Source organism: Lepidothrix coronata, unplaced genomic scaffold, assembly GCF_001604755.1.
Source record: "Lepidothrix coronata isolate B3197 unplaced genomic scaffold, Lepidothrix_coronata-1.0 Scaffold113, whole genome shotgun sequence".
Lineage (NCBI taxonomy): Eukaryota > Metazoa > Chordata > Aves > Passeriformes > Pipridae > Lepidothrix > Lepidothrix coronata.
This window is the reverse complement of record NW_016690293.1, coordinates 1,339,650-1,365,746: the sequence shown is the minus strand read 5'-3', so window position 1 is coordinate 1,365,746 and position 26,097 is coordinate 1,339,650. Positions and strand designations below refer to the sequence as shown.

General features: G+C 40.4%; 1 protein-coding gene across 3 annotated transcripts in view; it reads left to right on the top strand.

The window, feature by feature from the left end:
• The window catches only part of VSNL1 (visinin like 1), a 91,800-nt gene extending 65,956 nt beyond the window's left edge, over positions 1–25,844 (top strand). For all 3 annotated transcript variants that reach the window (XM_017824813.1, XM_017824812.1, XM_017824814.1), the window contains exons 3-4: positions 23,064–23,279; positions 24,195–25,844. In XM_017824813.1, coding sequence (XP_017680302.1) covers positions 23,064–23,279; positions 24,195–24,392 — 414 coding nt within the window. In that variant the 3' untranslated portion in view covers positions 24,393–25,844. The remainder of the gene's footprint in view (positions 1–23,063; positions 23,280–24,194) is intronic.
• The last annotated feature ends 253 nt before the right edge of the window (positions 25,845–26,097 follow it).

Below are 26,097 nucleotides of genomic sequence, written 5' to 3'. Positions count from 1 at the left end.
TGTGCTTTGTACCAGGAGATGTCTCAGCTGCTCAGGTGGAGCAGCTGTCACTGAGGGTGATGCACTAAAGGGGCCCTCTCTATGTCCTTGTCCTTTCAGACAGCCTATACATGAGGGAGGAATAATGGCAGGTCTTGGTGCAGCCAGGAGAAAAGCTCTCAGTGGAGAATAACTGCAGCTCATCCGAGGTCTCAGCTGCTTCCTGTGGGAAGATGTTCCTCCCTCCCCGCTCCCTCAGCATTCTTCTGACTGGCTGTACAGGACTGATTGTAATATTTTCTTTGTCATCTAAAATGCCATTTTGTTATTTCAGATCAGGATTTTTGAGGAAGATAAGTTGTTTTCAGCAAAAACTCTTCAACATGGAGGAGCTCTTGACTACACAGCCTCCCTCTGCTCAGGGTTTGGAGGGACTGTGGAGACATGGTTTGCAGAATGAGCTGTATAATCTAGGTCCACATTGGCAGCACAAGTCAGAACTGGGCTGTCAAGTGTAGCACTTCTCAAAATGAAGAGCTTTTAAAATGCAAAATGCAAAAAATTGCTATACGGGAGACTAGATTATAGTTCACTTGAAGAAGTAGTTTCACTTAATGCTGAAAAAGCCTTTGGGATACAATCCCATTTCATCCAACCTGTTTGCAAATTAATTATGCTAAGCAGGTTTTTTAATTACATTGCTTGAAGGAAGAGCAGCAGAACATGTAAATTCCATAAGAGAGAAAGCAAAAGGTTTCCACTGCTAATTATGGAGCTAAATTCCACAAATGCAGCTGTAGCATGATTGGGCAGAATTATTTTAAATGAAGTCTAGAGAAACTCCTCATCTTTGTTTTTGTCAATGTCCTGCAGTGCTCAGTTGTATCACACTGGGCATGACATTTTTCCAAAGCTTTAAGACTTATCATTATGCAGCTTTTGACAGTGGTACAACAGCCTGTAAAAAGTTAAAGCACTTGGCTCTTGCTTGGCAAGGATCCAGGATCCAGTGTTTGACTTGCACTACAGTGGACCTCTGTGCAGTGTGCCCAAGTGTTTCTCCTTCCTTGAGATTTGTGAGAAAGCCAAGCAAGAAGTGTGTGGCATCCACCACCACCATCTAGTGGTGATTATCTTCCAGCTTGATGGATAGCTGTTTGGAAAGAACTACGCAGAATTATTCTGGAAATTGGGAAAACTCTCACCTGGGGCTGTTCTACCTCAGTGCGTTTCTGTATTGTTTATTTGTTTACTTAGTGAAAGCATTCAAAAAAAAAATTCTGTTGGTAAGTGTGTCCCCATGTAACAGCTGGAGAGGCCATGTGAATGATCAGTATAGAATCTAAAATGTGATGTGAAAGAGCACTGGTTTTTATAAGATTCTTGGAAATGTAACTCTTGCATGTCACGTGCACTTCCAAAAGCAAGTGGAGAGGTTTTATAAGATAAAAACTTTTAAAAAAATAAGCATGACTGATTTTGGCATGTTTCTTATGCTGAGCAGTTAAAACAGCACTGGTAATTGCAGAGAAGTATTTAAATGCATAATTTTTAACTCTATACTATTCTTTTTAGACACATACTTGATTTGTCATTTTTGCAAACAATCTTCAGACAATTTGACTATTACATGTAAAAATACTTTATATCATAGCATCAAGAGCAGATTGTTCAAGACAGAACCCAAAGTATCCATGTGGAATGTCCATAAAATGCTTGAAGAGTCACTCCGGGTTACAAAATATTATGTTCAAATCACTTGACTTTACCATGTTGGAGTCTAAACGAGTTATGCATTGGGCACCTCCAGCAACCACTTCCTGAGAGGATATTTCATCCTGCCTATTCCAAGCATCCTCCTAATTTAAAAAGATCAGTCTCCTGTTGGAGGTGACTGTTTTACATCCCTGTTGAGGGAACCTTAATAACAAGCTGAGATGGAATACCTGGTTTTGAGACAGCTAAAGTGTGATAAATTTTTTCCAAAAAACCAAACAGTTATTAGAGAAAAAGAAAAAAAAATCACCATTTGCTCTTATAAATCAAAGTTGAATTTTTAAATTTGGCCTTTATTTAAAAAAAATAAAAAATATTATTTTTTAGTTAAACATAGTAATCAGAGTTTTCTGTTCTGATGTGCAATTCAGAGGCTCCATCTTGCAAGCTGTAAAATTATCTCTTCTCTCGTTTCCTGAGGTGAATACTAGGCATTTCACATGAGCTTTGGAAATTCAGGCTTTTCTCTTATTGTAAAGAAAAGGCTTTGAAAAGGCAGCAGTAAGGAGTTCTGTTTACTCATCATTTCTGGGTGGACCCTTTATTCGAATTATGTGAATTACAACTTCATCCTCTCCCCACACTGCACCTGTCACTTGGCATGTTGCTGTGACTCTTGAGAGGGACTCTGGACTGAGGAGTGGGTTGGTGAGTTGCACAACCTGGCTGTGCAGGCTGTTCTGCAGTCCCTGGTGTCCGCTGTGACCCTCCTCAGAGGCAGCAGTGGGACCAACAGTGCTCATCACAAACTCCTCCTGAGCCAAGATGTGAAAACCAGCTCCATGTGGGGAAAGACCCATGCTAAGGTCATCTTCTGCACTGTCATCCTCTAAGCTTGTTCGCAGCACCTTCTTCCTTCTGTCTCTTTTTTGTGGCCGTGGTCTGCTCTTCCCTGGCTCCATGTGTCTGCCCTCACATCTGCTGGTCCTGGTTTTGAGCTGCTCTTGTTGGAAGGATCAGGAAGCAGTCTGGGACAGTGTGGACCAGTGTTGTGCTGCCACTTCAGTGGAAGAACCAGCTGGGGAGCTGGCCCTTGGTCTGAGTTCAAGGCAGCAGAGTTGCCACAGCTGTCTTTGAACTGCTTTTTACTTTCGTTATCCTCTGTTTCCTCACAAAGATTTATTACCCTTGAGATATTGACACTAATAGAAAATGACGCTTTTTGTAAGGGGGGTAGAGATCCTCTGTCAATGCCCAGTCAGTCCTTGACCTTCCTACTTAGACTTTTAACAACATTGCAGTTCTGATGATAAGTTATATTTTACAATTAAACCAAGACCACCATCTCATTTTATGTGGCTGCCAGACAGCTGTCAGATATTAATGACTGCAGTTTGCTATGACCAGAGCTGGATTAAAACTGGTGACCTACATGTGAAAGACTTTGTATATCATTTTCTCAAGCTACTCACCCTTAGATTTCTTTGAACTTTAATGCTGTTTTCTGGCTTGCTTTTATTAATCATGTTTACTGGTGTCTGTCTGCTTTAGTCAGTGAAATATCTGGGTTCGATATTCCATGGTCCTCTTTCTTGGATCGCACACAATTTTTACCCATCCTAATTTTTGTTCACTCTGGTTGATCTTAAGAGATCTAGAAACTGGATAATAACCCAGGAGTAAGAAGATCAAAGCTTTTTACATCTAGGTCACTACTAATAATCCAGTGGTGGTCATTAGAGCATATGTTTAACAGCCGATGTAAATTCTTTCAATCCCCTTCTTTGTGGTTACAAAATAAAATGTGCCTTTGCTTGATTGGCACTTCTGTTGACTTCACAGGGTGTTTGACTAATTAAGAACAAATCTGTGAGCAAGGCATCTATTCAGGATTTGATCCCAGTTTAGTAAGCTGCTTGGTGACTGCGGTTGTTTCTCTAAGGTGGGAACCAAATAAAGGATCCAGTGTTGGAAAATTAAGATGCTCCAGACTGTCAGTACAGTTTAGACCCTGCCTTGCCATGTGCTTCCATTATGGGGGAAGATTGTTGGTGTGGGGGTCCTATGGAAAGCCTGCAGCTGCTGCATGTTTCCAGAGAACACTGAATATGAAGAAATAAAGGTTCTAGGCAGAGATCCAAAGCAGGGATCTTGCCAGGGTTCAGTCTGCATTTCACTCCACTAGCATACAAATTTTCCAGACAGACTGGTTCAGCAATTCAGATGGTCCCACCCCAGCTCCTGGACAAAGCAAGTGAGACACATGACACATACACGTGTAAGAGGCAGCTCTGTGTGCTGCATAGCTGCTGCCAGACACCCAGTACCATGACGGAATAGAGAAATGCTTTGAATTTTGTCATACATGCGTTTGGAAGGAGAGTGATGCTATTAGCAGTGAGATTGTCTCCTGAAATGGAAATACATAATTCAGTTTGTGGTTCAGTTAGTTCTATTAAAACTTCGTCTTTATTTCTGCTGTCAAAATATATTTAGAGCAAAACCTTCAAGTTGAAGGCAGGAAAGATTAAATTGCTTTTATCTTTTCAAGTTACACTGAAAAGAGATGATGGTGGAAGGGGATTATGGATGTGCAGCAGTGCTGTAACCTCCTTGCACCCGCTTGCCAGGTGAGGGAGGACATGCCTCCAGGATTTTGATGCAAGCTAAGGAACATGGGGGAATCTTCTTTCCAGTGTCATAACTGTTCCAGTGAAAATGGTCACTATTTTCAGGGCCCTGGAGCTCTGCCAATTCCCTGAAGCTTCTTGGGATGCTGCCTAATTTTTAGCAGCCCAGAAGTGCTGAGCAGCATTAGACACTGAGGCTCCCCACTGTGGAAGCTCCTTCATGCTTCATACCCTCCCTCAGCTTCGGACAATCTTTAAGTAAAGATGAAAACCTGGCATTAAACAGTGCAGTGGAAAGCAATGAATGATGCAGTATTCAAATGTAAATTACTAAGTAAGTGGTTGGGACTTGCTCGGAAACATAACACGGACATAAAAGCCGCATCTTAGCTCATCATCTGGCCTTGGCATTTGTTTCTAGTGCCTAAAACCAAAAATCAGTCTTTCCATGGAGAATTTGGAAGAAAATTTAGATTCACAATCCAAGGTATTTAGAAACCCAGATCTCACCTGCTTTACATGGAAACTGTAATTCCTGGGCTTTTTGGAGCAGCCAGAAATTTGCCTGCCCTCTCAGTAGTGCACTGTTTGCTTTCATGGCTCGAGAGCTGTAGATGATTCTGATGTGCTAATTCTTTCCAGTATCCAAAATTCAGAAAATACTGTTTCTTGTAGTTGTGCCTGGACTTCTTGGTAGTCTTCCTGGGGAGAGTTACGTGCTTCCATGCCGTGCAGTGTGAATAGCAGGTCACCTCCTCCCAGTGTCTGTATGTTGTGTAACTAATGCCTGTATGTTGTATAACTGATTTGCACTGAAACAATGAGCTTCGCACCTTCTGGCATCAGCCCTGGGCATGTTGTATATGTGATGTTTGACTCTGCAGTGCATGGACTCTGGTGCTCCTGGTACATGTTATACATGCTATGCTTCACTGGGGACTCAGACTGCAAATGCAGGGTGGTCCTTTATCTGGGAATTTGAGTTTTCCTAAAGGCTACCTAAAACAAATGCCATGTTTTTTTCACCTGAAAGTCCCAGGCAGATGGACCCAAAGAGTAGTAAGGTGATCATCATGGCTAGGCTTCGCGAACGAAGATTTGGGAAGGGCTCTACCCACGTTTGTTACAAGCACGCTGGTGGCTAAAAAGGCCAATACGAGATAGGCATGTCCAGTTGCAAAAGGCACAGCAGAAAGACTCCTTAGGTGGTAAATTCTGCAAGACACGATTCTTTCTGCGTTGTCTTTTCTCCTCAAGGGTGATCCTGCGTGCATTCTCAAAGGCATCGGCAGTGTTATAGACGGTGTGTCTCCAGACTTCCTGATTGGAGGCCAGAGTAGACCGGTTATGTTGATCAATATGGCCAAGGCTGAGATGTTGTTTCAGGGAGTCCTTGTATCTTTTCTTCGGGGCTCCTCTCTTGCGGTAGCCAGTGGCAAGTTCACCATAAAGTAGGATCTTAGGGAGGTGGTGGTCCTTCATCCTTGAGACGGGCCCTGCCCAGCGCAGCTGTGTTCTCAGCAACATGGCCTCAATACTTGTGACAGCTGCTTGTTCTAGAACAGATGTACTGGTCACATAATCTGACCAGTGGATGTTTAGGATTGTACGGAGGCAGCGTTGATGGAAGCGTTCTAGGAGTTGCAGGTGGTGGCGGTAGATGATCCATGATTCAGATCCGTATAAGAGAGTAGACAACACTATGGCTCTGTAAACACTGATCTTTGTACTTTTCTTCAAGTGTTTATTTCGCCAAACTCTTTTATGAAGCTTTCCAAAGGCACTATATGCCTTTGCTAACCTGTTCTCAACAACAGTAAGGTGATAAGTCAGGTATAAAAGTGGTAGAGTTTGTTTATGGCTTATTTTTCTGTGATCTCACAAGTTCATTTGTTTTGTTGCTTGGTTTGCTGGTTCTCTGGTGTCCACCTATGTGGGTAGGTTGTGGGATTAGACTGATGCTAGCAAAGCACTTTGGGATCACTCAGAGTTCTGTAGGTGTGAAAACAGCTCTTTTTTTAATTGAAAACCTGTTATTAAGCACACATCTTACAAATTGGTATATCTGGCTATATCTACACACTGTTGCCTCTCCTGAGACAATGGGATCATTGATATCTGTCAGGGGAAAAGCACAGACTAGTTTGCTGTGAGTAGAAAATGTACATTGCCCTCTTGTGAAAACACAGCTCTGCTGCAGCAATAAAAACAGCCAAGGATACGTTTCAGCTGAAAAGTCAATGTATTCTGCCACTCTGTAATTATAGCACAGGGCGGTTGTTGCTTTAGACTGACATCTCAGACAAGTGTGCTCACAGGACAACACAACCAAATCTTTCCTATTTATGTACACAAGGTAGAAAAAAAAAAAAAAAGAGGTTTTTTTTTTTCCCCCTTGGCTCTGCAGTCATCCTGGATTTTAATCACTTCTTCAGCATGCTGGATTGTGCTGTCATTGTATCGCTGTGGCAGCTTCACTTGTATTTGAGCTTCATGACAGGTCTCAAACACAGGATACTGTGACCTCAAATTTGCATCCCATTCAAGCTTCAGCGCCACACCATCCCCTTCTCTCCCTGTCATTTCAGATCAGCAGTTGGAATAGTCACTTGTAGACTGCACATAATTATGCATGTTATTGGAAATGCAACAGGACTGTCTTGTTCACTGGTATATCTGGAAGGGTTGTAAGTATGCCATCAGTTTTAAGACAGAATGAGGAAGTAGCACTTTATATTTCAGTTGGGACTTAAAATCTTACTCTTCACTGAGATATTCTTGTATTCAGCCTGTGGTCATGCAATCCTTCATAACCCCAAGAAATCACAAAGTTCTCACCTGGAGTGGGATTCGGGTCATGCCTGCTGTTGGGATATATGACCTGTCTTGGGATGTATCACCCATCAAGGTGCAGTATCTCTCTCCACTGAGCAATGAGCATTGAATTGGTGTTTGTTAGGCTGACTGTTAAACTACACGTGACAGACTGTTTAAACTCATCAGCTTGCAAAAATATTTTTTCAGCAAGCAGTGCTACCAGAAAAAAGATGGTGTATTCACAGATGACTGATGTAGGTCCTGTGGCACGGATTGGATATCAGGGCTGTCCACAGCTGAGAGGGTGTCAGAAATATGGTGAATAAGGGAAGTCAGATATGAACATTTTTGAGGGCAAGGCTGGAAGAAGTATTGATGCTGACAGCAGGTAGAAATGATTAAATTTAAGACTTTCTCTCTCTGCCGGCGGGGCTTCATTTAGATTGAATTTAGACAATTTTCTTCATGAATAACCTGGACAACTGTGAAAAAGCTACCTTTCTCTGTGCTCGCTTCAAGTATACTCTCACTGTTTCCCAAATTATTAGAGCCAAAACCTTGACACAAGGAGTCTTCAACTGGCAGATTTCTATGAAAATATTGTTCAGCTCTGGGAGCTTCCAAAGAGTTGGCAGACTGCTTGCACTCTACCAGGAGAGACCGAGCTATCAAAGGTACAGGCTCTTGCCAACTCCTGTGTAAGAAAGGAAGAGCAGAGCAACCTCAAAAAGCAGTCTCTGATTGACCTTCATAGATTTCGGTGCTGTCAGAATTCTCTCCTCAGTGTACTTGAACAACCCAAAATATTGCTTCTTATTGCTAATGTTGTCTTCTTGGGCGAGTGCTTAGTGAGAGCTCTCGAGCTGTGGTTTAGGATTTTGCTTTCTTTCTCATGAGCTGTCTCTGCCCAGGGTCACAGCAGATGATGCTGCTAAATCTGCCCTGGCAGCTGGACTAGGTATCCTCTGGGCTCCATCCCAGATGCATTAAGAAATGCCAGTGTTATGTTTTCTAGTTGGACCCTAGACCCCAGCCTGGAAGATAAGTTTCTGTGTATTTTGAGAGCACTAAAAAGCATTAGCACCCCGTAGGTTGGTAGGCTATTGTTTTTCTTCAGATATGTCCTGTCCATATTTCAAGTTTCTTCTCTCCTATTGTTTAACAGGGACTAGACACAATTCTCCTGTGTTTCTTGTTCAGTAAGTATTTGTTACTTCCTCAGAGGCTGAATTCCCTGGCTGGTTTGTTGAGGGTCATTTCCTGGGCAGTATTTCTCTCAGGTATTTGGATGTCACTGAGGGAAGATGCAAAGACTTTTGCAAATCTGGTTGTAACTTTAGTTATGAAGGTGTTGCCGTGTCTCCATAAAGATCTCATGCTGTGAGAAGGGGGAGGTTGCCCTATTTTTATAAGAATGTGAACTCTAAAACTGATGAAATGCCAAATTTTTCATATATTTTTAAATAAGATTCCACGTGGTGTGAAACTAGTTGTGTTCTAGAGACAGCTGCCTTAAGAGAGTGGTTGTTCATTGAATGCCTCTTGAGATGGATTATTAAGTGTTTAGAGGCTTTGACCTCTAAAATCCTTTGACCATCAAAAAGACACTAAGCCAGGAGTGTGTTGAGTGTGTTGAGAAAGGAGTGCAATAGGAGAGGAAATTCAGAAAAGCCCTCATGCTGAAGAAAAGGTCTACCGGTTACCTATGTGGTAAATAGTAAACAACTGAGAGAAAGCTTTCTTGTTTAATTCTCATCTTCTTGTGACTTTGGTTTTGATATTTTTGTTTGATTGAGAATTTAACATCTTACTAGAATTAACTCATTATTTTTTATCCTTAATGACATTCTAGTATGAAATGTGAGTCCATCAAGTAAGTATGAAGTATATGTCATTACATCATATATGCATAATGTATGTTCCTCTAGAAACAGCTTGTCTTTAGAGAGCATTATATGTGGTCAGCTCATGGAGGAGAAATGAAAGAACTTGTGGATATCAGGAACTGGGCTGTATCCCCCAGCTGTAAACTTTAAAAATACACTTTGGGAACTGGCATTACCAAGAACAGTGTTCCTGGAGACTCACTCTTGGCAAGCATAAACTAGCATCCTTTTGGAAAGCAGTTGGTAGTGTAATAGTTTGGTCATGACTACATGGTTTATTGTTCAACCATTAATGTCTATAGGGCTTTTTAATCATCTTTATTGACTCTGGGGTACAAGAGTATTAAGGATGATGCAAGTGTTGCTCTCACAAGATAAGAGAGTGAACTTCTCCAAAGGCACATATGACTAATCAATCCTCCTTTGAATTCTCACCCCAGTACTGAACTCTTTTTTTTCCACTGTTATTGTTATTGTATTCTTGTGTGCTTGCTAAGAGCTGAGTAGCTGTTGTTGTGTATTCATGAAAGCCTACAACCTGATTTATTTAACATGTTTACCAGAATACTTGAGGGGAAAAGTCAAATCTATTACTCATATTCATTACTCAGTGTGGAAAAGTAACAGTTGCTCCCCAGTGTGAGATAGTTACCATAATTATACTGCTGGGCAGTTCAAATTGCATCACTACATTTTTGAGCATGTTTTTGAGGTAATGTTTATTAATGGGAAAGATTGATTTTGATACATCCCTCTAGTTATGCTTTGCTGTGTCTATAAATAGACCTTGTATTTTCCTGCTTGCATGTGGATTTAGTTGGACTTTCAGGTTTTTAGAGATTTGTTTTGTAGCTGAGGGGAAAAATTCAAACAGATCTGATTTTGAAATGAAATTGCATTCACCACTACAGTGAAGATGTCAGTTTTGCATTTGTCAGGCTTATAATTTTATGCACAACTAAAGTGATGCTGGTATCTTCAGCTGGTCTGGTGCACAGAGGGAAACTTAATCCAAAGAAGAACACGTAGCTACACTAAGCCTGTGTGCTAAATAAAGCAGCAAAGGATCAACATTAGAGAAGTGTATTGCTCAAGTGCTTTTTATTGTGTCTTCCTTTCAGCTGACTCCTAATTATGTTATTGAAACTTCAGTTACTGTGATGATGTCAAATAGTGCATGCAGTGAGATATCCTGGTGCTGGAAGAATGGGGATGGGTGGTAGCTTTCTTTTAAGCATGCATATTGATGAATTTTTTTGTGAGTATAGTTTTGTCACTTTTTAGATAAAGATAATTCTTAATTAAAGGTAACTCATTCTCTGCAGATTTCAGATTTTTTTTTTATACTATCCCTTTGTATGGTCTTACTGCATTCTAGTGTTGTCTTTTGCAGACTAAGTACATGAATAATTGTAAGTCTTAAAGGAACCAAGTGGCAGGTAAGCTCATAGCTTGTTGACTTTTCTGTAACAGAAGAGGCTACTCTACACGTATCTTTTTGCTTCAGTAGACTTTTAATCCTGGCAAAAAGGTGCTGAAATTCAAAGTTACCATGTACTGAAGGATTTAAAGTTACTTCATCAGGCAAATGCAGGAGGGGAGGCAGTCTTTCCTCTCGTTTGCAATGCTCTAAGTCAACAAGCAGCATGTTCCAGTTTATACTAATAAGTTTACAGATTTCCCTAAAATGAGCCCTTGTGATTGTGTCTGATAGAAGAGTGGATAAACCCACAGAAACCCACTGGAAGGTGATAATCCAAAATTACACTTCTGAGGAAAAGGAATCTGTGGGTGATTTTCCCTCTCCAAAGATTTGGCTCATGTAATCTCACAGAAATCTGCATCCATCCCCCAAGAGCTGATTTGAGTTGTTTGGGATGAAACCAGGGAGAAGCTGTATTCTCTAGGATGATATTGTCTTCTTTAGCTGACCAGTTGCCTAAAAAGGAGATACCTTTGGGAACCATGTAGTACTGAGTATCACTAGCATCAATATCCACGTTTTATCTCCATTGGCTGAGCACAGTCAGTACCAGGACAGCAGCAGCATATTCAGGGAGATGGCAGTTATCCATATGGCCCATGGGGAGATTTTCCACATCTCTTTCTGCATATAGCAAAGAACATAACTGATGGAAAAAAATAAGTTGTATATGATGAGAATTTTCCCTTCTTGCACTATTTTAGACAAAACCCAAGAGTGTAATGCTCCTTTACATGATTCCACACATCCTTTGAAAGTCTTTGTTTAAGATCCTTTCCCCTTAGGGGAGCTGATTTGTGAAGCTAATAGCCAAGGAGACAGTGTACCTGAGAACTGTCATTGTTTGAATACCTGTGTTTTTTTCTAGACCTGCTCACATATCTTCTTAATTCCCAGAAGGTGACACAGTAAGTTGTACCATTCCCATCTTCTTTTCACACTCGAGAAAATCCTTTGGAATCAAGTCGCAAAGAAAAGTCTTCCAAGCTCCTTGCACTGTCTTTTCCTTTTCCTTACATGTTAAGCTGTAGGTGTTATCCAAATGCTGCTCAACCAAGACTCCTAGATACTGTGACTAGCAGTAACAGCAATAATAATAATTATTCATGTGGAACACAAATGTGCACAATACTTCTTGTAAATAAAACTAGTTCATTTTAAATATCAATGAGTTCAACATGTTGTCCTCTTTCTAGACAGGAACTGATTTAGTCCACTCTCTTCATATATGTCTCTATATACATATACAGATACAGATTCTCTAGGTATATATAGATATAGATGCATGATCCCTTGCACCAGAATGCTGATATTTTAAGGTTTTTATATACTGTTGGACTTGTCAGTCTTAGCACTGAACTTTGAAAGGGTTTATGGTATATGAGAAAGCATAGATATGAAAGAAAATACATTATCTTGGAAAGCTGTCTTCTTAAAACTGCACTGTGTTAAAAGAATCTGTTTTTATTATTATTATTCTCCAGAACTGGAAGGCTTGCGGAGGGATGGGTCTCCTAGGTAAGGCTGTACAGAATTTTCAGAAGGTTACCTGAAAACCTATCTGCTTTCAGCTTCATCGCAGAAGAAAACTTCTGAGACAGAAGTTTTGCAGCAGATAGAAATGTGGGGCTGATTTCAAATTAGTCAAAACTTCCTCTGTGAGTTGTTGGATTGTTTTCAAACTCAGTACTGAAAATAAAAGTCAACAGGATATGCCTAGGGACAACAGGGAAAAAAGAATTATGCCAAGTTACCCACCTGCCTCTTATCGGTTATGTCAACTATCACTGCTGTTGCTACCATCCTTCCTGCCTCTCCCCTCTGACTTTGGGATCTATTTCATTCCCTTTCCTCTTCTCCCTTTGGGAAGTATCAGTTCTCTGTTATGCCTAGCTACAGCCATTTTCCTTCTCTTTCTGCAGTTTCCTTTCTGCAGTACTGGGCTATAACAGCTCCATATGTATAAGAATTTTAGGAGGACATATTACATAAGTATGTAAGACAGGCAGATATTTCAGGCATGAGTATTTTTTCTGCAGTTCCATCTGTATATTCATAAGATGGTTGTCTCAGACTTTAGCAACTCGTGTTTCAAATCCCTTTTTGGCTGGAAATGGCACTTACTGATGCTTCTATAGTCCTGCTCTTTTGGGAAATTTGCACTAAGGACTTCACAACACAGCAGGCATAGCATTCAAGTTAATACTCTGAACCTTTGGAACCAAAACTCACTGGGAAAATAAAGCCTCTTTCAGAAATGAAAACGAGTCAGATGATCTTTACTGGGGAGAGAAAAAAAAGGAGGAGGGGGGAGAAAGAAATGTCGCAGATCAGTGTATTCTCCATCTGGTCTGTTCCCAGATTCCTAAAGAGATAACATAGTGTCAAGTAAAAGAATGTTATGTGAGGTTGGGGCATAGCTACAGTACAGCAGGATCCTGCCATTGTCATAGCCCTGTGCTGTCACTGACCTTGGGGTAGTGGAAGATTGTGGCAAACTTAAAATAAATAAAGTGTTCCAGTGCTGCTCCTCAGTTAAGGAAGATCAAAGAGAAATAACAATTAATCAGTGGTAGTTGTGGTGTTAAGGACTAGCAATACTAATTGTTTTGATGAGAATTTTCTCTGAAGATTTTTTTTATTAGCACTGAGTAATAGCTGATCTGCTGCTGTTATTGACCTCTAGCACTACCACAGCTCAATAAAGTTTCTTATTGTCCAAATCTAATCAGAGAAAAGCTGAGACTGAAAATCGATTCATTTCCTGCTAGTTAATGACTAATTCCCCACAAATGTGAATATAGAGATTAACTTTTCAGGTTGAATGGTTTTTTAGAGGTAGACTCTCCCAGATGGATGTTTGCAAAGAAGAAGAATGGCTGCTCTTTTCCCATCCATCTTGTTCCAACCTCTTGGCATATTCTTCCTTTTTACAGTGCTTTATCATAGCCTGTGGCTTATGCTTGTTCTCTGGTCTCTTAACCGATGTCTCACATGACTGCAAAAAAATGGTATTGATAATTCATGGTCAGTTCCTAAATTCTCAAATATTTCTTCTCTGTATTCTTCAGATGAGCATTTCTGCAGTGGCTAAAAACACCTGCAAGACAGAGTGACTTTGTCCTTAACAATAATGTAAGGGCTAGTCACAGTCTTTGGAGGTCTGGGTGAGACACAAACTCTTTACTGATCCCACTTCAGCTTGTGTAAGTTGTGAATTTTCCCTTGTGAAGGGAAGAAGTTACATTTCTTGGCTCATCTTTATGTAAAGAACTAACAGCTGCTTATAAAGCCTCCCCGTGTGTCTGTGCATGCATATGTGTTCACAGCATTAAAGCTACCGAGCAGAGACATGAGCAGTAAACATCCATGAGGTTTGGCAGCTCTCCCCAGTTCTTGCCAGCTCTGTGACTCCCACGGCTGCAGTATCTGAAATAATCACAATCCTTTTTTGTATTTGCCCTCCCAGCACACCTCTGAGGTGGGGACAGCTCACAAATTTACACATAGAGAACTGAGTCCTGGATCTAAACAGACATTTAGATTCTGGTGGTCCACAAGATTATTCTTTCCAGAGGCTGAGCCCCATGGCTTAGCTGCTGCTGAGACCTATAGACCCACAGCTGTGGATGGTTCCCACTCCTTGGGACCCTCTTGCAAGCTGAAGCCAAGTGGCTGGAGGCAGGTGTCCTAGGTGGGATATTTCTATCTTACACTGCAGATGTGCAGCTGTACCAGACTCAGCATCTTTGAGGCAAAAGGCTGGAGGGCTTCTACTGTCAGGATTAACTCTGCTACAGTGCATAAGGGTGTAGGTTTTTTTCATTTTTCTGTTTTGTTCCTGCTCTGCAACTGATGCTTTATCCCTGATGTCTTGTTTTTATTTGCCTTGCTGCAGAAAACAGTGTTCTGTTTTTTTCTTTGCAGCAATGAATTTTGCCACTGTTAAAAGGTTCAGATCTGAATCCTGTCAGACTGAAGCCCAGATCTGTGTGTATAAATCCATTGTAATCCTATGGGGTAATCTCTTCCCTGATACTTAGCAAAACATAATCAGACTCCTTTTTTTGGCTGACTTGAGAGAAGAATTTGATTTCTATGAAGGAATACAGCTGGTAAAAGCTATGCAGACCTGCAGTACTGGGTTGTGGCATTGCATGTTCCAATTCTGCATATTTCAGTGGACCTTTTGTTTGTAAAGCATAATAAAAAGGCTCAAGTTGAGCCAGGAAATGGCCTTTCTCCCAGACACTGAGCAGGGACCCACCTGCTTTATGTGTGAAATGGCTTGGTACATATATGACAGGCTGGAACGAGAGAATAACCTTTCAAATTTTCAAAGGTTGAATGGGAGAAGGAGAAACTGGAAAACTATGATAATATTTTCCTCCCAGTAGAGGCAGCTGTAGGAGGAACACAAAATGAATCTGATTTTTGAAGCAATATATATTTTTTTACATGCAAGCAAAAAAATACATTGATGCAGTTGCTTTTTTGCATATTCCACCAGTAGAAGCTGCAGTCCTACACATGGACAGGCTAAATATCATAATCTACTTTGGTGATCCTGCTGTTTCTTGATTTACATTAGTGCCTTGGAGTAATACACTGAGCTTGGATTTCAGAAGGTACACTCTGACACACTAGTACCATTTTTATACATTTATTTGTATTTTGGAAGGCAGATGAAATACAACCTGCAAACCATGAACAGTTTATTAGGCCTACACTAACCCTTTCCAGTTTTAAATGCAACATGAAAATAGCTTAACAAAATAAATTTTTAAGCTGAATAGCCTGGTAATACACACAAGATGTGGTTGGGCAAGGTTGGGCAGCTTTGAAATAGCAGCACAAAAATCCTGCTGCTATTCCAGTTTTACATGCACTATTAACCCACAAGAGCCAACCAACTTGCCCATCTTCCTATGACTGTGGAGCAGAGACCAGGATCCCCTTCAGCCCCATTAGTGCAGCACTTGCTTCATGTGGAGATCAGTGGCATCAGTGCTGTAGCTGGGGGTGAGCTGTTGCTTTCAGACCTCTCCTAGGATTTCTCTGTGTAAGGGAGTAACAGTGCAGGGTGGGGAGGAACAGAGGAGAAGGAGAAAGCTGAGAAGAGGGTCCCCATCTCTACCACAATTATGAATATCATGTCTGGATCTGTTACAGCATCCCACCTCTAGCACAGTGCAGAAACATTATCCTGTTCCACCTGGAATTTCAGTAATGAAACTAAATTGTAACCCTCACTTCATTTTTTATATGTATGAACAAGACAGCCCCAAACCTTTCAAAGGCATGTGATGTGCCTTTCTGTGCTGATGTGCTGCTACTCTGTGGCTAAGAGCTGGGAACAGGACAAGAACATCTGTATCTCTGAGATCCAGATCCTTTAACATCTGATTAAATTGTTAATGGAAGGATGAATAGCTGCTGAAGTTAATTCTGCTTCTGTGGAGCTAGATTCTTGGGTGCTCATTCACTGCTTGTTATATCTGCCTTAGAGAGCTCTGAGGCTGAAATCCTTTGGGGTTTTCTAAATGCATCTAAATAGTTTTCAGTTAAAGGACAGTTGGGGATAGGAACCACAAAAGAGCTTAAAACAGTGAGGTGTGTTTAATTGCCTCTGGGAACTAGATCTCCAAGGTCTAGAGAGAAGAGTTGTGTGAGAAAAGCCCTTGAAAATCCGCAGCCAAAACATTTAGATACTTAGAGAGATGGAAGACCTGGCTATGGAGAAGGTTACTCAGTGCCTTTCATTGCCTGTGTCCCTTTGTGGATTTTGACCTGGTTGCCTAAAGGCCCTCGGGGATCTGGACTTGAAAAACAACATTTGGATTTGTTTCAGTTCATTAAAGATCTCATCCAATGAATAATAACTCAGGGGAATCCTTTAACAGAACTAGAAATTGGTAAGGAAATACTTTCAGATTGAGCATGATCATAAGCCCAGTTCAAAGCTCATTGAAGTAATTGGATCATTTGAATTGGCCCATACTGCTAATAATATATGTTCTTCTAGCTATTGTAGTGGCTAAGATGCAGATGAAGTGAAAGAATTGTGAAAATGACCTGAGTTAAAGTAGATTTTAACTATATTTAATGGAGGAAATACTCAAATCCAAATCTTCTGTCTCCTAAAGCAGTTCCTCAACCACTGATTTGTTAAAAAAAATAAAAATTCTTGCTCTCTTTCTGGTCCCTTTAATATTAGTTCACACAAGTTGTTCCCAGTTTGGGAACTTATATTTTCCTGACCTATACTGACTGTGCTGTAGCTGTTGTATTCCTCTGAGCTGCCTGTTCATCTTGTCTCAGATAGGGAAGGGAGGCAAGTGTGAGGTTTCCATGTCCAAGCTGACACCTCTGAGCAAGGAAAGGATGCTGCACCATCCCACTGCTGCGATTTGCCTACGAAAGCTTGTTTTGTAGGCAAGCCCTGAAAACACTCCAGCCAAAAGTATGTAGAAGATAGCTGGGCCTAATCAGAGAATTACAAGGGCTAGAAGTCTCCATGCTTTGGATTGGGAGAACTTAATTTGCAATTAAACCCATAATTTAACCTTAATGATCTGCTCGCCCTATAGCCAGGCAAGGGAGAAGTCTCTGACACTTGACCGCTTCAGGTGGCTCTTTGGAGTCACCTCTCCAGTGACCAATGCACATCAGTGATCCAGGGTCTCGGTGTGGCTCTCACACCCACACAGGCTCCTGCTCACAGCCCTGACCTGCTCAGCCTTGCCTTGTCCCACTGGTCCCCCTCAGTCCCCGTCAACCTTGGTGGGATGATCTCTGCCAGCCTTCTCCTCTCCAGCACAGGGCATGGAGGCAGCTCACATCTCGCATTCATTTCACTGACTTACTCCAGAGAATAAGGGTGAGATATAACCTGAATAAGAGGGGCACATTGTGTCTTATCCACTTCTTAATCCACTTGAAAATGTTTCTTTTATCTATTTTAAAGGTGTTTCTGTCCTGACCTGCTCTTGAGCTGTGTAGTCACAGTGCAGTCAGATCTCTTGAGAAGGACAGATGTGCTGCTGCATCTTTTTGTGGTGGTCTGGTAGTGCCCTTGTTACATTAGTTTTCATTTTTTTTACAAGGAGATGCTGGCAGGGACAGGCTGCAGCCCTGTGGGTCACCTTGGTACCAGAGTGGCACAGCCTTCCCAACAGGTCCTGACAATCACAGTCTGGACACATCTTCCCCTTCTCATGCCTTAGAATTTGAAGTGCAAGAGTACAGTACATTGCAGTAAGTTACAATTTTATTTTTTTTTAATAAAGGAGACAATTTAGGAGTAATCCTTTTCCTTATTTCCTCAACTTCTGTGTTTGTACTGCTGGCGCGAATCTAGAACTTCATCCTCTTACAAAACTAGCAAGCAGAAACTTGCTCCCCAGTCATCATAGGCATCGTCCCCAGTGACCTCAGCTCTGAGGAGCTGTAAGACCAGGCTTGACCAGCAGCTGTCAGCATCTGGGTTCAAATTTAAGAGTTTGCTATAAAAAATACCTGTATGAGCTTCCAAAAACAACCAAACTTTCTGATTCTCAGAGTGTTCATGTTCTGCACTAACAAAGGTGAGCTGGGTGCCTAGCAAACTTACAAAAGGGGGAAAATAAAACCTAATACAATAGATAAGAAAGGTAAATAACTCCTTCCTAAAGGATAACAGCATCAGTTGTGCAAGGTTTTTTGATGGGAGCTAACTGTGAGGCATATTTTTACTTACTGGTCCCAGACAATGCTTGTGCCCCCTCATCCCCCTTTGCTGTACCAACCCTCAGCAGAGCTGGTAGTGCTGAGCCCCGAATGTGTCCAGGGGAATCAGCAGCTGCTTCTTATACAGAAGCACTGTACCACCTTCTGCTTCCCCACCTCCTGTTCTGCACTCCAGCTCCCATCTCGGTTCTGGAAGCTGTGACCTCACATCAGTGACCTGGGCCCATGTGGGCAGCGTGTTCTGCTTTCTGTACACTACTCTAATTCTGGCTTTCTCTATTTTATAGCAGAGTTTCCCTTTTAATAGAAATGCATCTCAGCCATGATAAAATATCACGTGGAAAACAAAGTACCACTCAGGCCAGTCTATAGATTGGCTCCACTCCACCTTACCAAGGAAGGAGAGACTCTTCTGTTTCCCACCATGTCCATCACTGGGGAATTTAGAGAAGTTGACTTTAGGGTTTTTTTCTTTATCTTTAGCCATATGCTAAATTTTTAGCCATATGCTTTAGCATATGCTTTATGCTTTTGCAATAATTCCCTCCCAAAGATGATCTGAATAGAGTTTATCACCGAGTTATCTGTGAACAGCATCACTTAAAAGAGGCTAAAGCAGCTGCAGCCAAGCAGATAAATATTTCCAGGTATTTGATCAGTTTTGTCAAGAGTTACATACAATTTGTAGATGATATTTGCTAGATACTCTTATTCCAGGACCGTTTGAATGCCCCCTGTATACCAGAAAGGTGTCCAGAAACAATGTAGGAGCTAAGAATCTGCAAGACAATCCTCTCCTTCAACATTTAGAAGCAGAATAAGGGAATTTCTTTTGATTTTCCTTTTTCCTTTCCTAATTGGCAGTTGTCTGTAGAGATAACACTTTGTTCACGCCCCAGCACATTGATCTAACTGGTTAGAAAACACACAGGCCAAGCAAGAGACAAATCATAGAATGGTTTGAGTTGGAAGATACCTAAAAGATCATTTAGTTCCAGCCTCCTGGCATGGGCAGGCACACTGTTCGCTAGACCAGGGAGACCTTTCACTAGATGAGACTAGAGAAGCAGAAACAAAGGAATGAACAGTGTTGGGTAACCCATGGTGCTGGCTGCTGTAAAAAGCCTGGGCTTTTTTTGTTGTCTTGATTTCTGGAGGAAACACGTAAAGCAGGAGGCAATGCTGGTGTGTAGAGTGGACTTTTCAGTGGTAGGTTGCAGTAGAAGGGAACTGGTTACTGTCATATGTAGACTGATCACCTGGACAAGAGTTTGCAGAAAACACTGAAGGCACCAACCCTCCAACAAGGCTCTAGTATCTCAAAATCTATTGTGTTTCTTTACTTGTTTCTGAGGTATTCACTGAACTCATGCCAGAGGCAGACTAAACTACCCTCTTCATATTCCCCTTGACAAAAAATGGGTGTTTGTCTTCCAGATCCTTGTCTCCCATTGTCACTTGGATCAGACTACTCTGAAAGTTGTTAAAGCCTGTGTGCCTTTATACTTTGCTAAGGTCTTACTGTATTTTAATATTCAAATAATGTTTTACCAGAGCTGGTTTTTTTTGCTCTATAATTGTTTTAGTTTTCTTTTACTCCGTGTCTTATTTATGAATTGTTTCAAAGCAGGCCAATGGAAGTCTTCAAGTAGGTTTTTAAACAAGTTTTGACAATGTTTTTCAGTTGTTCTGAGCTTAAAATAACACAAATCAGCAGATACAGACTGGAGAAGAGTGTCTTCAGCCCTTACGGACTTTTTACTGCATTTGCTCCCTACAGGAAGGCAAATAGAAACAAAAAAATTTAAAAAAAAATGGCATCAGTTCTATTTTTTTCACCTTACGAGGCTGTAAATGCCAGGGCTTAGCTCTGAGCAGTACCACCACCTTCCTCACTTCAGAAGTGAAAAATTGAGGTGTTGTCTGTGATAAAAAAACCCTAGAAGGATGTTTTTCTCCCTGCTACGTGGTTAAGGGTGTAACTGGCAAAGAGGTAGTCACAGCTTGCTGATGCTCCTCTAGTGGGAGACTGAAAAATATGTTCAAGAGTAATTTAAAAATGGTCTTTGGCACCTCCAGCCACTGACCCTTCTAATTCCCTGCTTTGTTCTTGGGCTCTTGCATGTTTTTGGGTGTCTGCCATTTCTTAGCCTTTTGTATAGGTGTTCTTCTTTGTTGGAATTTAGTTCTTTGGTCCTAGCAGTATGTTTATGCCATTTCTGTATTTTGGTTCTCTGGACAGTGAAAATAACAGTCCCAGTTCTCTTCAGCTATTTACCTTTGTTTTATAGGGACTGTAGAGTGACAGTCACAGGAATACAGATAGGTCAGCATCCTCAGCAATAGTCAGCTCTAAACAAAAATAAAAATGTAAAATTTTGAAGTATTTTGTTCTGTAACACATATGTCACAGGGTAGTCATCAGTACAGATTTAAAAAGTAAGAGATACGTCTTTTCTCCTTTGAACAGCCTCTCAAGAATAGAAGGGGGGGCTTGGAATTCATGGTGGAATACAAGGGATGAGAGCCATTTTTTATACTCTCACCTGTGGTCTGGAGAGGTCCCCATTCATCTGCACTCACATGTAAAATTAAATATCACCTATGTTAACATCTGCAGTTGGTACAGGAGTTGGAGGAGGGAGGTATCTCAAGGAGAAGAGGAAGCAGTGAGAAGGATTTTCAGTAACCTGCAAATAACGTTCAGGTTTTGGATTCACATTCACAAAACTTTGTTCTGACCTGGCTGAATCTAGGACTGTGAGCCCAAGGAGCCTTCCTACAGAGGAAACTCTCTTTGGTTTGACAAAAGTTTGAGGTTGTCACTAGAAGATTAATTCAGCAATGTCTGGTAACTGCAGTCTCTGCAGTCCTGAACTGTATCACAGAACTCATATTTCTTTGTATGTGCTGATAAGCCCAATCATGATTATATTTAAAGGCCAGAAAGCAGAAAGTTCAGAAAGATCTGCAGCAGTACCCTGAGGTATTTACAACTCTGTCAGTTCTGATTATCAAAAAAGAACTGGGCTGGGTTGAGTACAGGCACAGAAGTTACATTTTCAGGGGGGACAATATCAAATACTCTTTCAGCTATTGGAGACGGGGCATAGAAGCAGTGGGTGGATGCTGACCCACACAAAGTCAAATGAGAAATCACAACTTTAACAGCAATGGAGTGGGTACAGCATCCCGGTTGCTTGATGACTCCACACCATGTTCAGATATCCTCCCAAAAAGATACTTGGGAAGTGAGATGGGCATATTTGATACCACTTCTGGGTTAATACAGCAATTTTTCATCCCTTTTGGAGTAATTCACAACAGGACAATATTTTGAATGGATGGAGCTGGGCAACATTTAACCCTGCTCTCTCTTTTGAAGGGAAGATTTTACAGTGACTATAATGCACTAGGTCAGAGAAGCAATTGTAGCACTCCTCTTCAACAATGCAAAGGTTATCTAGAATCATGTCTGAAGAGTTGATATCAGAGAAAACAGTAAGTTGAAAGGAACCCTTCAGGATAGGACTCCTGTGGAAACACAGCTGTGGCTTCTGACATGACCCACATGGCCACATAGTGCAGGCAGGTGGCTGTACACTAAGTTTTGCATTTTAAGGGCAAGACACAGTATCCAAATTACTATTTGGCTTCCTGAAATGAAAAGCAGCAAAGACTTGCCATATTTAGTCAGACAGTTGTCAGTGCTGGTTTCTGTATATGCTCCAATATCCCCAAAATCTGCCATGAAATTTGGGGGTGTTGTTCAAGAGCGTTCACAGGTGACCACAGCAAACATCAGCCTGCAGAGGAAGCTCTGGACAGAAAAATATAAAATTGTAAAATGGAGTTCCACTTCCTTGGCTGCCACTGAAGACTTCTGTAAAAAATGACATTATTAAATGCAGTACTTACTAAGAATTGGAATTTTAAAAAGCACAAAATGAGATAGCTGTCAAATGGGGAGTAATGCATGTTTATATATTAGGAGCATGAAAACCTCCATGAAATTATGCTGGGAATATAAAAACAAACATTTTTTGTGTATAGTCCCTGCACTGCCACAGGACTTCAGCACTGATTTAAAATTGCGTTTCTTAAGGGATGTGTTTTCTTGAGTCTGGCTCACATAAAGACTAACTACTGGCTCAAATGTCTTAAACCATACATTTCCTGAGGGGAAAATACATCAGCTGAAAACCTACATGTTATGGTCATTTAAAATATTCTGTTAAGTTACAGTCAGTTGCCGTGTTCACTGATAATGTATATTAAACATGAAAAGCATTGCACAGTATTGTTTAACTGAATCTCAGTTCTCAGGTACTTGAATGTTGGTTGGCAGAACAGAACATGTGTTCGTGGAGTTTTTTATAGGTGTGGATTTTTTTTTTAAAATAACTGAAATTATATAACAACAATCCCACACATACACTTTGTTGCAAAATGTAACAGGCTGGTTAAAATACTGTTAACATGCACCTTAGTTTCTGTATTTCATAGTCAGAGAATATTACACACAATCTCCCATTTACATCCATTTACACTTCATTTTAAGGTTCATCTAGTTAATTTTGCTTTAAATTAGCATTAAATATATTTGTAATATAGTCTGTGGCAAAGTGAGAGATTTTTGTAGTAATAGATTTTTTAGTAATCATTCCAGTGTAACTATTAGGAAACCTTCCATTGCAGATCCTCAGTTTCCCACACAGCTCACCAGCCACTCTTCATAGATGCCTCACTGCAGTATTTTGCAGGCAGGTATGTAGCTCGCTCCTCTGCATTACCCACAGTTCTATGCATTATATTATTTTGCAGTTCTTCCCATATGGAGATGCTTCAAAGTTTGCCCAGCACGCCTTCCGAACCTTTGATAAAAATGGAGATGGGACCATCGACTTCAGAGAGTTCATTTGTGCCCTGTCCATCACCTCACGGGGCAGTTTTGAGCAAAAGCTGAACTGGGCCTTCAACATGTACGACCTGGATGGTGATGGTAAAATTACAAGAGTGGAAATGCTGGAAATCATAGAGGTGAGATCAGTATGACACTCAAAAATAACATGTCAGAACATTAATATAATTTGATTCCTTGTTCACACAGACTTCAGATGTTACTCACACCAGAGGCTGGTATCATTAAAAACACACATGGCACACATTCATCCTACTCTGACTCATGTCTAAGTGATACAAGCACTAACTAACATATTAATAGATGTAATCTTGGAGAATTACAGAGAGTACATATGTGCAAATAAACTTTTAAATATCCAGAGATTTTTTTTTCCTGATGAATGGATTAACCACAAGAACAGCCCAGCACAGGATTTACAAAGCCCATCTCAAAGTCACTTGACACCCATGAAATTACTGGATTGTAGCTCAAGTAGCTGAAACCTTACCAGAGATTAACTTCAGATGATTACAGAAATTTACAGGGATAACAACATGCTATTTTAAGAGAGCTCTCACAGATGGGCTTTAAGATGACCACAACACATAAGAAGAAGGATAAAGTTTTCCACCTTCATCATCTGCCAGCTACTTGCCACAGTAGTTAATACCAGATTGTGCCCACATGTACACACAGAAACCTATTAGGTGATGACTTCTAAAACTTAGTATTCAAAATTTATGTGAAATATTTCAAATAAGCAGTTGACCCAGAGAATAAGTTACAAGAGTTTTGCACTGTGAAACAGGAAGCCAAAGAAATTCATTCCAGGATGCAAAATGTAACCGCCAAAATAAACCTGCATCTGAGGAAAGTAAAATACATTCTTTCTTGTTTTAAGTGCCTGGACATTGGATCCTAAGAAAAAAAGGAAAAAATCTTTCGACAAACTGGCAATCATTTTATTGTTAGAATAGATTTCCAGAATTTGATCAAATCAAAAAATTAGATTGAATTTTATGTTAAATTTTACATTTGGTTTCTTTCCAAAGGCTATCTACAAAATGGTGGGCACTGTGATAATGATGAAGATGAATGAGGATGGTCTGACGCCTGAGCAACGGGTAGACAAGATCTTCAGTAAGATGGATAAGAACAAAGACGATCAGATCACACTGGATGAATTCAAAGAAGCTGCAAAGAGTGATCCGTCCATTGTATTACTCCTGCAGTGTGACATTCAAAAATGAGCTTGTGTACAACGCGTCATAGACTGCACAGAAGTTTAATGTTCCATTCAGTTTGCAGCTATTTCCACACACACAAAAATTTGCTTGGACTACCTATAAATGGACTTGCTTCTTGTGTTTGAAACACTTGTGTGCATGAGAATGTCATTTGCTAAAGAATTTTAAAAGTATATATTATAAAAATAAACTGCCACAACGTGACGTGTGCAATGTCATTTCATAACAACCCTCTTCCTCTGAAGCCTGTGCAGCAGGCCTGTGCTGCAGTGAATTATATTATTTATTGTTCATGTTTTACTGATGCTAGCTCTGTGTCTCCTAGACTGAGTAATGTTAGTGACACTGAATTCCCATGGTAATGTTAACTGTTTATTATAAATCATGTCACCATTCTGCTGTAAAGTAGTACTGGACAGACAGAGGGGCAGAGCTCTTTGGCTCCCGAGTCTGATCCACACGTGCTTGTATTGTCAATGGATATAAATGTACTTCATTTGCATGCCTTTTAGGTTTGCCTTAATTCTTACCTCATTTGCATCCCTTCAATCTGGAAAGAGCTATGTCAGAGGAATGCAGTATATTTAAAAAAAAAAAAAAAGAAAATCCTGCTAAAATTATCCCTTTAATTAAGAATATATAAAAATATATATATAATGTTTAAAATATTGTTTTATTGCAAGTTTAAAGGTTTTATTGGAAGTGTATTGATCTTTGCCAGAATTTTCAAAAGCTTCCACAGAGGTTGCAATATATATGTCCCAAAATAAATTTATAACATTTGATCTTTTCCCCTAATTCTTATTTCATGTCTTCAGCATGGTAATAAAAAAAAAAAAGTTCAATCTCTTTAATTATCTGTCAGTGTACACTGGGAAATATATATTTCATTATGAAAGCATGAAGAAAACTACTTTGCACTCACTCACTAGGAGAGTCATATTATATGAAACCAAATGTTGTAGTTCTTGTATTTACCAACAGAGCTGCTGTTGGTGCTCTAAGATGCTACTGCTAAGATCTAACAGCACACCTACTAGACTTGTGCTGATGTAGCTTTTTAAACTAGCTGCAAGTCAAATACAGTTTATTTGCTTGGCCTAAACCTGTTTTTTTAATGTTTTTCCTTCCTGAAGTAAGAGTCTTTCCTCTTACTGTATGACACTAAACTACTCTGGGTTCGATGTAAACAGACATGTTAAAAATCATTACTGATAAATGAACCATAAAGTATGATGATAAAGGAGGGACAGTGAGGAGAACCATCCTCTTCCTCACTTACATGTGCATAAATCAAGTTTCCCTCTATCCTATGACAAGTACAAGTTCTGCACAGCCCTGGGAAAGAATGGAGGACTATCAGACTGCAGAAACTGCAGATAAAAACTTTCCTATTTCCCTGATGCTCCAAACAGTTGGTTGCTTGATGGATTAAACAAACAAACAAACAAACAACAGTCTGAACATCTTACAATTGCATGTTTGCTATTTCTTCCTTACCTTATGAAGAAACGAGATGGTACTCTTAATAGCTAAAAATCAAACAATAAAAGATGACACAAACCAAATCATTCTCTGTATTTTCAAATGTAAAAAGTGAAGCTCATCTTAAAATGAAAGGGAAAAGAAAACAAGCAACCAAAAATAGTTTTACACAGCTTGTTAAGAAACGTTGTTGGGGGGAACACAGAATCAATTACTGCCACAA